This window comes from Penicillium crustosum (assembly GCF_028827405.1).
Source record: "Penicillium crustosum strain IBT 35664 chromosome Unknown utg000001l_segment0_segment0, whole genome shotgun sequence".
In the NCBI taxonomy this organism is placed as follows: Eukaryota; Fungi; Ascomycota; class Eurotiomycetes; order Eurotiales; family Aspergillaceae; genus Penicillium; species Penicillium crustosum.
In genome coordinates this window covers 1,241,122-1,255,516 of record NW_026623122.1, presented here as the reverse complement: position 1 = coordinate 1,255,516, position 14,395 = coordinate 1,241,122, and the positions used below count along the sequence as shown (strand labels likewise).

At 48.2% G+C, this 14,395-nt stretch overlaps 6 protein-coding genes across 6 annotated transcripts; 2 read left to right on the top strand and 4 right to left on the bottom strand.

The window, feature by feature from the left end:
* Window positions 1-43: 43 nt before the first annotated feature.
* Window positions 44-400, bottom strand: N7487_000480 (uncharacterized protein; the record flags this gene model as incomplete). Its single annotated transcript, XM_056868228.1, has 2 exons — window positions 44-131; window positions 336-400. Coding segments are annotated over 2 exons (153 nt in total), but the record flags the coding sequence as incomplete, so codon positions are not given.
* A 1,493-nt stretch (window positions 401-1,893) lies between these two features.
* On the bottom strand, window positions 1,894-4,031 carry N7487_000479 (uncharacterized protein; the record flags this gene model as incomplete). The annotated part of the gene is made up of 3 exons (XM_056868227.1): window positions 1,894-3,247; window positions 3,320-3,455; window positions 3,557-4,031. 3 exons carry the CDS (start codon window positions 4,029-4,031, stop codon window positions 1,894-1,896), a joined length of 1,965 nt encoding a protein of 654 aa, XP_056733011.1.
* A 372-nt stretch (window positions 4,032-4,403) lies between these two features.
* N7487_000478 (serine/threonine-protein phosphatase 2B catalytic subunit) lies at window positions 4,404-6,340 on the bottom strand (the record flags this gene model as incomplete). The annotated part of the gene is made up of 5 exons (XM_056868226.1): window positions 4,404-4,461; window positions 4,524-5,443; window positions 5,500-5,757; window positions 5,817-6,148; window positions 6,223-6,340. The coding sequence occupies 5 exons, from the start codon at window positions 6,338-6,340 to the stop codon at window positions 4,404-4,406; spliced, it is 1,686 nt and encodes a 561-aa protein (XP_056733010.1).
* A 1,587-nt stretch (window positions 6,341-7,927) lies between these two features.
* Window positions 7,928-8,422, top strand: N7487_000477 (ankyrin repeat domain-containing protein; the record flags this gene model as incomplete). Its single annotated transcript, XM_056868225.1, has 1 exon — window positions 7,928-8,422. One exon carries the CDS (start codon window positions 7,928-7,930, stop codon window positions 8,420-8,422), a length of 495 nt encoding a protein of 164 aa, XP_056733009.1.
* Window positions 8,423-9,373: 951 nt separating this feature from the next.
* N7487_000476 (uncharacterized protein) lies at window positions 9,374-11,796 on the top strand (the record flags this gene model as incomplete). The annotated part of the gene is made up of 4 exons (XM_056868224.1): window positions 9,374-9,883; window positions 9,964-10,470; window positions 10,541-11,205; window positions 11,295-11,796. 4 exons carry the CDS (start codon window positions 9,374-9,376, stop codon window positions 11,794-11,796), a joined length of 2,184 nt encoding a protein of 727 aa, XP_056733008.1.
* Window positions 11,797-12,356: 560 nt separating this feature from the next.
* N7487_000475 (MFS transporter) lies at window positions 12,357-14,065 on the bottom strand (the record flags this gene model as incomplete). Its single annotated transcript, XM_056868223.1, has 3 exons — window positions 12,357-12,656; window positions 12,728-13,677; window positions 13,735-14,065. The coding sequence occupies 3 exons, from the start codon at window positions 14,063-14,065 to the stop codon at window positions 12,357-12,359; spliced, it is 1,581 nt and encodes a 526-aa protein (XP_056733007.1).
* Between the last annotated feature and the right edge of the window lie 330 nt (window positions 14,066-14,395).

The window sequence follows — 14,395 nt, the reverse complement described above, 5'->3', positions numbered from 1 at the left end:
TCCACGAGCTCGGTGATTGGATAAAAATAAAGAATGAATGATCTCAGGGAAACAATTGTAAACGACAGACTCGCCAGAAGTACCGAGTCAACCGGTTAGGCGTGGAGAAATGAGTGCGAGAGATGTATATACTAAACAATATGTTAGCATAGATTCAAGGCATTAGGCACTCCATGTCGCAGATTAAAGATTCCAAGCCAATCGTCATCCCCTCTTATATCAATTCCCCTTTCTATAAAGGGTAAAAGAATGATCCCTTGCTTGTGGGCTGAGCGTACCACTTCCCGGGGATCGAGAAAAAGAAAAGAAAAAGGTAACGAGGTATGCGGACTTACCGATCAAGCGCGTTTCTCCTGACGTCAGTAAACAAAGGCGATTTGGACGATTTCCGTTGCGAATCCCTGAAGATACGCCCATTTTATCAGCCTCAACTCTATTTTTCAATAGTACGCTCATAAAAACGCCCCAAAAGTACTCACTTGGATGTTTGGAAACAAGAATATAAAGAATAAAACAGTAAATGAGCGACAAGGGGATGAACGAGTGACAGACCCTGAGATAGGGCAAAAGAGTGCGACGCAGGATAAAGTAAGAGGGGGGCAAAGGAATAGATTAAGGAGCAGCACACGGGGATCAAGTACTTCAAGGCAGAAAAGTTAGAAAAAATGCACACGCAAGTGAACCCTCAATAATGAGGCGTCAATCCCCCCCCCTTAGTGCTTGAAGAGGGGCCTGAGTTTAATGAGCGGGCCAATCCCTTGATATTTGGGATATTAGGGTAGGCTGGGGGGGGCACATTACTATTAGAACATCAGCCACCCCTCTATACCCCTACTATTACCATTGGGTGTTTCTCTGAGAATTAAAATGAGCAATCCTTGGCTAATCCCGAATTTGGTGCCAGAACACGAGGGAAAAAATAGAGTAGATAGAGAATATTCTTTCCAAGTGGACTTCCCGTGTGTTCAAGTCAATATCTGAGACGCCGAAACGAACGGCGCGTTCCTGAACTAATCCACTAGCCCGGTCTTGGTGACCCACGGTGACTATGGGGATTGGCCTGAAGAGAAGATGAAACGACCCGTAAATTATACCCCCTATTTAGTGTTCAGCCGAGATTGCAATTACGCTTAGAGCGAGGTGCAATATAAAATATAGTATGAACTATAGAAACTAGTTTTTTTTTGTATACAATGTTGGATATGTGGTATTGCATCCTATCGAATATATATACAACATATACATATCAACTTCAGTACAGAGTACCGAGTCTATGTTCAAGCTAGCTCAGACAATAGCCGTTTGAGGTTTGAGGAGAGTTTTAAGACATTATTTCCATCCCTGCAATATCCCGATCTAATACCCCCTGTTCTCCAATGTCTCAGATCCTCGCTTGATACATGGTGAAACCAGCGAAGCTTTTTAGTATTATCTACGGAACAGTTCGCCGGCATTTCGGTATTCTATCTAAGAATAAACTCTTTTATGGATTATATTATATTATTAGATGTGCTGTGGAGATATGAAATTATATTAACAATACAAAATATATATTTATTCGTCCCAAGGTCGGTGCTTAAATCGTGGTCTAGCTATGGGAATTGGAGAAACCATCCATGGATATTCTATTTTCGTTTACGGGTTAGTGCTTGGGCGAGTAATCCGTCCTGTAACAAGAGAAAATATTATGTATCCCGCGAGAGAACCAAGCGCGTGAAAGGTGGAGATGCATGAGTCTAATGGCAAACAGTTTCCTAAATGGGATCCTAACTTCGGAGAAATCTTGGCATTGATAACGAATATCATACAGATAAGAGTAGATTAGAGCTCTAAAGGTTTATCCGAGAAAGGCAATACATATACAGTACACAGTTCGATGTTGTACAGCACAGACTACGCCTTCACCTCCTCCAAAGCCTGTCTCGCTCTGGCAACGGACTTTCGTGCCCGACTTTCAGACAGATCCTGAACAGTCTTGCCGCCATCCCGCACGATACCGCGAAGAGCAGCTTCAGTTTCCAAGAGCGAGGTGCGTCCCTCCTCACGGACCTCCTCCTCCCAGAAAGTACGGGCGACATCCCACCTCTTTTGCTGGCGACGCATAGAGTATATCAAACCCACGGCGCCAAGGGTACATGACTCGTACACGCCGGCTGATGGAATAGCCACATAGGTTAGAGCGGAGAGAGCAGAAGTTAGAGTCGTGGTAGACACGCTGAAAAGCACCAGACTCTGTGCGAGGGCTTGAAGGGATGGCACTGTGCTGGTAAGGAGCCTAGTGCGAAGGTCAGGGATCTGGGTTGGCCAGGGAGGCATAACAGAGTCCTTCGCGGAGTCAGGGATTGAAGGCGTAGGCTCTTCCAACAGGCCGGCCTGCTGGTACTTGCCCACGGTCCAGATGACCTCCTTCTCCGCCCGACGAAGGAATTTCCTTTCTAAGATTTCAGATGTAATCATGCTCACATCATCAACGCGCCAGAAGAGTTTCCACCATGCAAGACCGCGCCAGCGTGGACTGGCTAGCCCTGCATCGAGGGAGCTGCGGAGCTCGGAGTGAGCACGCTCTGCCCAGGTAGTCACGGCCCGGTCCAAATTAGACCGAATCTCTGCAGGGGCTACACCGGCGGTTTGATCATGGAGTGCCTTGGCGTCTCTGACGGTTACACTAGCGTCGGCTGCGTCAATAAGGGACTCCACTAGAGGGACCAATGCCGGATTCAACGCGTTTCCAGTCGATGTCTCGGAGAAGGTTGAAAGCCAATCGATGAGAGGTTGCACGCCACTGCCATTCCACCCACGTTCGTAGTCGGAAGCGTTGTGGACGGATTCACGGAATTTATCCAGTGCTGTGCTAGCACGGTCGACATCTACCAGGGACAGTCGCTCGTTTGTGGATTTTTGGTCTGCCACTGCAAGTTCAATGGCGCCGCGCACTGAAGAGGCCTCGTTCTTCAGGTCGGATCGACCGATCATTGTGCTGTACGACAGCAGGCCATCCACTCCACGTCCGCATACGATCGTGTGGTGTACGGGATACCGAACAACATTATGCCGACCGGAGTGCGAGGTTTGGATGGTAACTGTGGGGACGAGGAAAGTGTCGGCGTGGAACGTAGCGGTGTGGTTGTCCGGCTCAGAGCCTAGGGTGCTGACTAGGATCTCTAAGTTGCCGTCTCTCAGAATAGGCGATGGCACTGATATTGTCGGTAGCAGGTCATTGGGGATGGATTGTGAGATTTCGCCATATCTATAGAATAAATCCTTCAAATCAGTACTGGTCACAGATGATCAACATCGCAGACAAAAGACCTGTTCATACCGGATCAGCAGCCCTCGGGATGAGTCGGCATCGTACGACTCGAGAATGTCTTCCCAGCCTTCTCGCGGTGCCAATGGGTCGGCAAATAGTAGTCGAACAAGTTTGCGCGCAGAGGTCGCATCGTTCAATCCAAGAACTAGGGTCCAAATCAAGAAGAAATCAGTGCCATGCTTTCTTGGAAGGGGAGGATCCAGTGCCGAAGAGAGCAATAGCCCGACTGTATAACCACAAACTCACCAGCTACTCTAATAAGAGGCGTTTCGGACTCCAATCCCCGCAGTGCAAATTGCAGCCGACTGAGATTCACCTGTTCCAGGGCGGCATCTTTCACTTCCTCGAGGGCGGCATGCAGCTCCTTGAACCGCGGCGGCACGCTCTTTGCAGTGATAATGGAGGACGTGGTGAATGTTCGGGAAGCCGATGCTGTGATAATGTTTTGAGCTCTAGTGACCTGTCGAGAGGTGTCGGGCTTCTCGATGCTGCGATTAATGTTGGCGCGCGTGGACAAGGTTCGTCGCCAGATTGCGCACGAGGGACAGTAAAAGACGGCGCTACTATCCAGTGGACGCGACAGGCTCTTTGTGAGCGCGCTGCGCAATCTTGGAGCCATTGAGGCGCGGTAAAGCGAGGGTTGTAGGGTGTAGTTATCGCAATGGCATTTGGTGGATGAACTTGGTTGAGCGGAAGTGGACGCGGGAACGGGGCTTGGCATCCATCACTGGCTTTATAGTCTTCATATTCTCTACATCTCAGACGATGATGATACATAACTATCGGATAAATGAGTTGAAATGAGGTTGGTCATTAAGTCAATATTTACAATCAATAAAACATTTTCTTTACTATAATTGCATATTTTGCTATGAAACGTGGGGTAATAAGCACACATGTTAAACTGAACTGTCCTATTTATCGCTAGAATTGTGGATTCACAGGTTAAATCGCCAGGCGAGGGGTAAGGATCAAGCAGATAGATAGGGTATCGTATCGATCGTGTCGGGACAAAAGGCGTGTGCGCTGGAGGACAGGAAGAAGAAATGCATAGATCGTGTCATAATATCAACTCGGCCACATCATAGTTAGATCAGGCATCCTTGGGAGGATCCCTCTGTCGAGAACGGGGGCGACCTGACCCAGCAGACCTAGCAATTGGAATTAGTATGTGAAATGGGCTGGTCGCAAAGTCTGTCAAGTGAACACTTACATGCTGATCCGTCGAGCAACCGTGGCGAGTCCAGCATCGTTGGCAGCCTCATGCTCAGCCCGCTCCAGGGCCACACGACGACTCTCCTCGCTCTTTGCGAGAACTTCTTCGTGGCTAGGAGGCACGTGCTCGTTTTGGATATCAACCTTACGGGCATCTTCGAAGTTGTGAATAGCCTGTTTGATACCTTCCGCACCCAGCATGAGGGTTCCGGCAGGAAGACGACCGCCAGCCGCCGTCTTAAGCTCAGTGACACTCTCGGATTGCTCACGAAGAACCTGGAAGACACGAGAGAGGCGGCCAATGGCAAGAATTTTGTTTTTGATAGCACGTCGTTTGAACTCGCTCGATTCGGGGTCCATCGACGGAGGCGAGATTGGATCTTTATCCTTGCTTTCAGTGGGAGACACAGGTGTGGGGGCCTCGTCCTCCAACTCTTCCTTCGAGCAGGTGTTGAGAATGGCGATAAGCATATCCGTGATTTTCTCACCAACAAACGGCAGGGACCACGTGAAAACATCCATGAAGTTGGGCAGCCAATATGGGTGGGGGGTGCAGTTGAATTGGCGGATGTTCATGACGTTATTCTCATATTTGAGGACAGCCGCCTTGTTGTTGTAAACATCCAGGTAGTTAGGAGCACTGAATATAGTCATAACACTCGGGAAGCCGGTGGTTCGCGTCTTTCTGTACATGCGATATCCGGCATCCTGAGCCTCGTGTGCTCTGATAATGGAGAGCAGATTGTTCTTCTCCAAAAACGCACATGCCGCGGGATAAGAGAAAAAGTAGGAGCAACCACGGACACTGTTATGAATGAAGAAATCGCCTGTCTTTTCTTGACCGAATTCCTCCAGAGGATCGGCCCAAAGGATGTCGCACATAAGTCCGTGGGTTGGGGGTTCGCGGAAGCGATCAATCTATGTTTGTAAGCTTTCTGCTAATATTATAAAATGGGTGTAGGGCATATACATACAGCCTTGATGTCTTCGAGGGTATGCAGCTCGGGGCTGAGACCACCGTGAATGCAAAGGAACTGTTTGTTCATAACTGCCGCCAGCGGCAGCGCACAGAAGGATTCCAGGCATGCCTCGTAGATCCGTTCACTATACTTGTGCTTGCACTCCAACTTGAAGGTGAAGTAGTCCGTCAAGTGGCGACATTCGTGATTACCCCGCAACAACCAAAGTGAATCGGGATACCAGATCTTCAATGCCCAGAGATAGAGCACGCACTACAGAGACAAATGGTCAGGGTAGTTCTTCTATACTTAAGGAGACTTGGATGACCTACCTCAATACTGAAATAACCACGGTCCACATAGTCACCCAAAAACAGATACCTTGTTTCTGAAGGATCACCGCCGACCTCGAACAGCTTCATCAAATCGTAGTACTGGCCGTGAACATCGCCACACACTGTAATGGGCGCATCCATTTCGAGCAAATTAGGCTCAGCCTTCAAAACCTGTGTACCAGCGTGGATAATCCATAGTGCCTGTTCTTCTGAAAGACGACCTTCACGGTAGAGGTGTTGCTTGAGGTACTGAAGATTGGGTTTGGATGGATCCTCAGGCGACCAAAACATATCATCCGGAGGATAGCTGAGAGCGGGCGCTTGCACCTCTAAGATCACGAAATACCGTTAGCGATCAGGTTCCCACATATTGCGAAAGCGACCGAGCCCATTCCGGCATTACCTTTGACCACCCTCTCCATTGTCGACACCTGCGTGTTGTCCTCCATCGTGTGCAATGTGAAATCGATCTCCGGGACCGGCTGCTTGTCGGTCACGGCGCGCGTTATAGCCCGATCCATTTTGGCGGAAGCTGAAATGTAGTTTGAATTTTAAGTTCGGAGTAAGGGGCGAGAGGGGATGGGGGATGGGGGAGAGAATCGCGGAGGTGTGGCGGGGATGAGTTTCAGCGCGGGCGGGATAGAACTCCCACGGCGAAGAAGAGTATAAGGCTGATAGAACCCTGATTAAGTCAAAGTTCTACAAGGGACCGAAGAAAACAGAGCCCAGGGGGTTAAAATAGGTGCTGGGATTGTGTGTTTTGGGCGGGGGGAAATGTGAAGTTGGGAAAAAGAGAAACAAATTGGATAAGCGGCTTCTGGGCCGTCCTAAGATCGGTGGGTCTCACACCAACCTCGATCGTAACTGTATCGGAGATTTTTCTTATTTGGTTTTCCTGTATGAGGGTAAAGTGAATGATATCGTGATGGTGCGAGGAAGAGACAAGAATTAGATCCAGTTCAGCCTCATGTCAACATGATGGTTTGAGTGCCTAAGGCAACAAGGGTCCCTTTTTCTACCCCACGCTATCAAATTCATTCGATTTCTAATTTCGATTACTTCTACATTTTCATCTAAACAATGTGTGTATTTACCCTTAATATCAATATATGGTTCAGTTTTGGCTCCATCTTCGACTTTTCATCTGAAGCTGCGTTTGGCGTTTATTGCGTTTAGTCCCGATTGTCCCGATTTGCCTAGACCGCTAGACTTGAGGTATGCAGGATTGATGATTTGCATAGGAGAATTATTCATACCTGCAGCTATAGATCTTGAATATGCTTCATTTGATGTGGAATCTTATGAAATGTATATTTTCACATGATATGATGAATATACAGAGATTAGTACCCACCAAATATCACGACAATTGTAGCTCAGACCTGCTGAAATGCTATAAATTCCTCAACAATGCTCTCCCAGTTGACATGCTTTATTTTCTACCTAGGTACAATCTACCCTGTCCGATTGACATCAAGCGGCCCGAAGGAGACCAACTCCAGGCTTTATTTTCTCTAGAGTCCAACAGCACCCATCAAAACAGAGGTACTCTCGGAGCATATGCTGACACCATTACCATCAAAAATGATTGGAAGTTGTCTTGAGATACTTAGGGGCTCGTAATAAAGATAGGTAGTTACATATCATCTCCAGAAGTTGGTTTCGTTGGGCGAAACGGACTTGTTCAGGTGTTTTATTACTTCCAATCAATCAGGTTTATATATAGATTCGCCGTAACCCTACAGCAATTTTCGTAGGAATTCTTAGGTCTTTTATGATGGCGGTCAAATAAACAAAGTACTAAATATAGGCTCAACTTTAAGAGTCTAAAACTGGCGAGGCATTGATCAGTTGGTTATGACTACTCGCGGCACCAAAATGTATACTTCTCCATCCGGGAAAACTCATTTCAGCAGTATCGTACAAGCCCATCGCAAACTATTATTTAAAAAAGAAAAAATAAGCGACCCGAAACACAAAAAAAGGGGGAAAGGTTGTTATTACCTTGCTATCTGATAGTGATACAAGACGGCTTTTTATGCCACCCGAAGGAGATACAAGATTATTGGAGTTCAGGCGATGAAAGTCTTCCTGAGAACGATAACACCATGTTTGATGTGAGAGAAGCAGAGAGGTCGGAGGATACCCGGGATTACCAGGCAGTTATCAAGCTGCTTCTCAACCATGGGGCCAATCCGAACAACGCGACAACTAGCTCACCATCGTGGATATCGCCTTTGATGTTAGCTACTAGATGCGGCAATCTTGAGACTACCAAGATTTTATTAGAACATGGGGCGTCTCCTTCACTGCACTATGCTGCCTACACAAATGGATATGGATCTGCGCTGGATGAGTGGCAAAGTTCATTGAAGATGGCTTGTTACTTTGAATCTCCAGAACGCGAGTCTATGATCGACTTACCGTTGCAGTATGGCGCTGAAGTAAACCTTGAAAATGCGATGAGTGAGACTCTACTATTTGCATTTATCGACGGTAAATTTGATGATTCGATTGATTTGATTCGCGAACTTCGCAAACGTGGTGCTGTAGTCAACTACCTGAATATCAACTACAATACACCTTTACATCTCTGTCAATGAAGTGAGGCTATGGTCAGAGTATTTATTGAAAATGGTGGCCAAGTGGAGGTCCCGAACATCATCAGACACACGCCTCTATTTTGTCACAAGCACTAGTTTCCTCACTAGTTTTAACTAATAGCATAGCCGCCTCTCATAATTAACCTGTTTATACTATAGCGGATTTGATTGCCACCTAGGCTATAACCGTAAGGCTACATTGAGCAACGATACCCACGAGTTATTTAAGCTTGATCGACTGATTTAAGAGATATTTCTTAATAAGAAAAGTAACTAGACCCCCACGATATCAGCGTGGCTTATATCCCCGGCTGCTTGAGCCTATTTTTTGGTGCCGCCAAGGTATATATATTCTTCAAACTCTGTAAAAAGACAATCAACTACCTAAAGAAGCATTCAATCTGTATATAGACTACCGTTGTTGAGATATGGAGTTGTAATTTATCGCATTTACTATGTGTTTTGTAGTGGATCACTCGGTGGTATGGGCCGCTCAGGACGGATCACGGAGTACATAGTTATGAAATACGTTTGTTAGTACTTGCAAAGTGAGAGTGGATCTAAATTATTGCATGGGAATATAACCTTGGAAGCCAGTGACTCAAATTAATGGATATGTCAACTGGTGAATCACATAGTTCCCTTGGGACCGAGTCCTGGCGTTCCACGCTAACCCTGTTTGATGTGAACACGGCGTTCGAATGATAACATCCATGGAACAGCACTATGATTGTCTCTACTATGGAGTAAATTCCACAGACTCTGTACTTTGTTAAGGCTATTGTTCGCGTCAAAAGTGGAGTTCTTTCTAATCAAACCCCCTTTGGGGATTACGATTCCATCCACTCCGCCAGCTTTAGCTGCTGCCGCTAACAGCGTCGGGATGCTATAATATTACTTCCAAAGTTTGCACCGGCACATTTCCAATTTTCCCTCCACGTCTCTTTCGCCATGTATGCATCCCCCTTTTACTCCGCATCCACACAGTATCCTGCGGAATCCATTCCATCCCCAACCCTGAGTAGCTTTTCTCGTCCCATTACCTCTTGTCTGCCGTGTCGTAATCGCAAGGTCAAATGTGACCGCCGACAACCGCTATGTTTGGTGTGTGAGCGAGGTGATTATGCCTGTTCTTATGTCTCAAACCCTCAGTCCAAGCCTCAGGCGGCGGGACTGGTCTCGGAAAAGAGCCGCATCACCAAACCCAAAAGTGCCCCCAAGATCTCTTCATCCACGCTAGCCCGAATCAATCCTGGTCTTCAGCGTCTTGGCGATTTTATGGCACAAGCGAAAGCATATGAGGCATCGGAGCATACTCGTTCGTCGCTGGACTCGTCCACGCCCACACGATCGACTCCCGCCCCCTATAATGCGCCGCGATCGCAAGAAGATGCACTGATTCTCGATAATGGAGTGCCCCACTTTGTCTCCGGCAAACACTGGGCCTGGATGGCAACAGAGGTGCGCTTCCCATTGTCCTTGAAGCTTGCGCTCATGCCAAGGCAGAGAGGTTACTAACCAAGTGTCCTCTGCTCCTCTAGCTCCAAGACATCCAATCCGTTCTCGCGGAGTCTCAGAATTCCTCCCCCGAACCGGGGCTCGAAGATGTCATCTGGGACACCGATTCACCTGTGGCTAGCCGAGATACCTTCTGGCCCGATACACGAGAGGATTGCTATTTACTCCTGAATGTTTTCCTGGCCAATGTCGACCCAATTCACAGAATTGTTCATCGTCCAAGTTTGGCCCGTCGCTTTGACGCATTCGTCAGCACCCACTACCATCTAGAGGACGATCAACCCCCTGTCATAACAGGAAGCAGTATGATTTCTAACCTGAAGAATATGATCTCATTCGAGCCGCTAGCCATGTCCATCTTCTACGCATCCGTCAACAGCATGAAAGATACTGACGTGTCCGCCATGTTTGGCACGGACAAGTCCTACCTCCTGAATCGATACCGAGTAGGAACGGAGGTGCATCTGAAACGGCATAAATTTATGACCTCGAGAGTCTTTGAGGTTTTGCAAGCATTTGTGATTCTACTGGTAAGTTTTAAAGAGAAAGAAAAGACAGTTTGCACATAGTATCGAACTAAACGATGTTTCTGTACCAAAGACCGCGCAATATCGGGAAGATGATATGGGAAAGGTAGGGCCGTTGACTGGGTTGGCTATCCGAGTGGCGACGGTCCACGGACTCCACCGGGACCCTTTAGCTCTACCGCTGGGGACGATGGACGCCGTACAGGTGGAGCTGCGTCGTCGCTTGTGGGCGCAAATCTGTTACTTGGATTTCCGCACGACGGAGGATCATGGGTTTGCGCCTTCGATTCATGAGTCGGACTTCGATACGCGTCGGCCCCTCAGTGTAGATGATGTAGATCTGATCGAAGGGGCGGTACCCTCACCCGGACTCTCAGATGCTCCTAAATTCACCGATATGACCATCTATCTCCTGCGGATCACCACGGTCCAGTATTACGGACGCATTTTTCAGATGACACATGCTCCACGAAAAAGATTGCGTGCCAGCATCGGTCCTGTGGGCGAGCCTGAAGCATTAACGGAGCTGCGGGACCTGTTAAACAATGCTGAGACCCTCGCTGAAGAGTTTGAGAAGAACTTGGACGATCTTGTTCGATACTGCGATAAGAGGGTTACTATGCAATCAATGGCCTTGGATTTGAGAAACCACTTGAAATCCAAATTCTGGGTCATGTTCTGGATTCGAATCTCTCGTCAAGATCGCGAAAAAGTCATCAGTCCCGCCATGAGAAGAAGGTTAGCCATCCGTGTCCCACCCCCTGCCCCAAAACCTCTCGCCCGAAAGGGAGAGTAATTATGTTTTGCTGACAGCATCAAACGTCAAGGATATTCGTGGATGCCGCCACGGCCATAGAGAACTGGTGTACCATCGCCTCCGGCAGGGCCCGTGAACCCTTCCAATGGCATATATATGCCCATGCCGGCTTCTCCCTGATTCTCTACGTACTCTCCGAACTCCGCAGCCCCGGCTTCCAATCCCCGGAGTGGGCCGATCTCCGCCAGCGAGGCCTCCACTTAGCGAACGCCATCTACGAGATTCGGGGTCAGCATACCACGGGTGCATGGCCCGCAATCATTTGGTTGGTGAATCGGATTCGAGGGCAGCAGGGACTCAGTTCTGGTATCACTGACAACCAACCTACTGGGGCCGGTTCATCTGAGAATAATCACCCTATGTCGATGAATACTTTTGCTGCTGCTCGTCCGGGCTCAGCGGGGATGGGCATTGACACGCCGGATTTCATGGGCATGGTGAATCTAGAGGACTTTGATTTTGCCGACTTTGCTAGTTTGGATCCGACGTGGTTTCATGGATTGCCACAGTGATTAATGACTGGGCTTACGGAGAAAGTGGGTATCTTTATTGGTCGATATATATACCTTCGCATACATACCTAGGTATACCGGAGCCTCTTTGTGAAATATGAGCAGGAAAGGGAGACCTACCTACCACCTACCATTGTGTCACTCGCTCGTTAGCATGGCAATGGGGAACTATTCAACTGAAGTGTTCTTCTGTAGTGGATGGCTTGATGTATATGGCCGGCACAATTATCAGAATGTCTATCATAGTTCTTCACATATATCAAGAGTGGGAAAATAAATTGATTTCAATAGAAAGAATTGCAACCTAAAAGTCACAAGAGTTTGGCAAAGTATAACCCGTCATTCAAGCAATGATAGAGATCCTATCCCTTTATCTTTTATAGGAGACGTAGGTGTTGTAGTAGAAACCGTACAGTGGGGAGATGAAGGGAGAAGAATTGTTAATTGCAAGAACTAATAATTAAGGGATTAAATACCCTATCCACTAAACTTCATCCAAAGACTGCTCAGACTGTCAAACATACATGCCCGCATGTTCAACAGTAGGGAACCCCCCCTAATCACTCGCCCAGCGTAGCCTTCATCTGCCGACTCCATTCATCTCGCTTGATCCGCAGAAGGATCAACGGAACACCACTGAGTAGACAGAATAAACAAACTGCCGTGAACGACCAACCGGTGCCGATGGCATCGAATAACGGCTGCGCAATAACCGCACTGACACACGACAGACTGTTTCGCACGAGGTTATTCACTGCGACGCCGATGGTTGAGTTCTTGGGTGTAAACTCGGTCAGCATCGTGATAGTGACGTTAGTGAGAACCATGCCGCCAAAGCCATAGAAGAAGTTTCCTAGGAGCTATTATACAACAGATTAGTCCTCGCTTGAAGCCAGAAGGTAGAAAGGAGCGCTGAAATGAATGAACTTACCGGGATCGGCCAAAATTCATGTTTATCGGCCGTCCATCCCCACCACAAGAGTGCCCCAGGGAAGAGAATGCCCGCAAGGAGGCAGTTCTCACCTAGACGGTCGACCGGGTGGAGGATCAACTCCCCCTTATCATCATATCGGCCCTCCTTTCGAGCTGTCCGCGCCATGATGTAATCTTGCCAGCGGCCGCCAATGATGGCACCGAAGAGTAGGCCCAGGCCGCCGGGGATATAGGCCACGCCTACAATTATGGAGCTCCAGGAGTATGGTGGCAGGGCAAAGGTGTCTTCGATGGAAACGCAGATGAGGTAGTACGTAGAGAAGACGATGCTCGTGTAATAGACTGTAATAAGGATTGGGGGGTATTGGAGGAGCTTGGCAGCTTCCATGGGCTTCAGGAGGAAGTAGAGGGCTTTCTGGCCAGGGCTGGTGGCGTCGTTTTGGTGTTCACGACGGTTCTTTTCGAGGTTGGTGGCCGTCTCCGGCATGAATAAAACCATCACCACAAACACGGCCCAGCCATAGATGACCATGAACCACTGCGTGCTGCGCCAACTCCAGTGCATTGTGAGTGCCCCGCCGATGATGGGGGCAAACATGGGCCCTAGCATGGGACCGAGCATGAACGCACCCATAGCCTTGCCGCGGTCTCGCTTGTCGAACATGTCTGAAATGGTACCGGCACTGACGGCTTGAAGGGATGCACTGGATGCACTTCCAAGGAGTCGCATGGCGACAAATATACCGATATTGGGGCTGATAGCAGCCAGAATGTTGAAAATTCCAAGGAAAAAGAAGGATGATATATAAACCAGTCGACGGCCATAGAGCTCGGCTAGGTATGACCACCACAAGGGCGTGATGGCGACAGAAAGTGAGCCAAAAGCGATAGACAAGTTCACCACCGACACAGTGGTATGCATATCCTCAGCGATTTCTATCAGGCAGGCTATTTGGAATCCATCGTATTAGCTTCTTGTTCTGGATTGGTAAGAGGACACCTTACGGAACAAAACACCACTACTCAGCGGGACCACCAATCCTCCCATCGCAACAATGAAAGTCAAAGCCCACTTCATCCCCGGTGTATAATGCTCGGGATCATGCAGGGCCGGAACAAGACATACCCATGGGAGAAATCCTCTGCGAACATGTTCGGAGCCACGAGGATCAATTTCTTGCTTGGATCCGAGTTCTGCCTTGGTATCATCTTTGGTGAGTTCCTTGGGCGAGGCTGTTCGCTCGCACTCTGGGTTTTCCTCTGTGATTCTTGGGGATCGCATCGTGTTCAATGCTGCTAGAGACTCGGGGGTACTGTTTTGATTGTTAAGGGACATATTGGTTATCGATGGTGAATGCTCCTACCTAGTGTCTCTTTTAAGAAGTATGTATGTATGGATCCACCTCGGCCGAGGGTGTGGGGCCTCCCGCTTCGTACGAGACCCACTATTCACTTGAGCAAACCATGGAATAAGCTGTAACCTTACTTACCTAACCACGGTCGGAGGTCTCCAAGATAAAACTTCGAAAAGACAAAAGAAAACAGGCCCTAGTAAGTGATACAAAAGGTGTAAAATTTCTAGATATTATATCTGGTGAAAATGGTTCAAAGTCCTCCGCGGAGAATAATTTGGTTGGGCGTTCTGGGTTCGAGGGTCAGTCCGCCA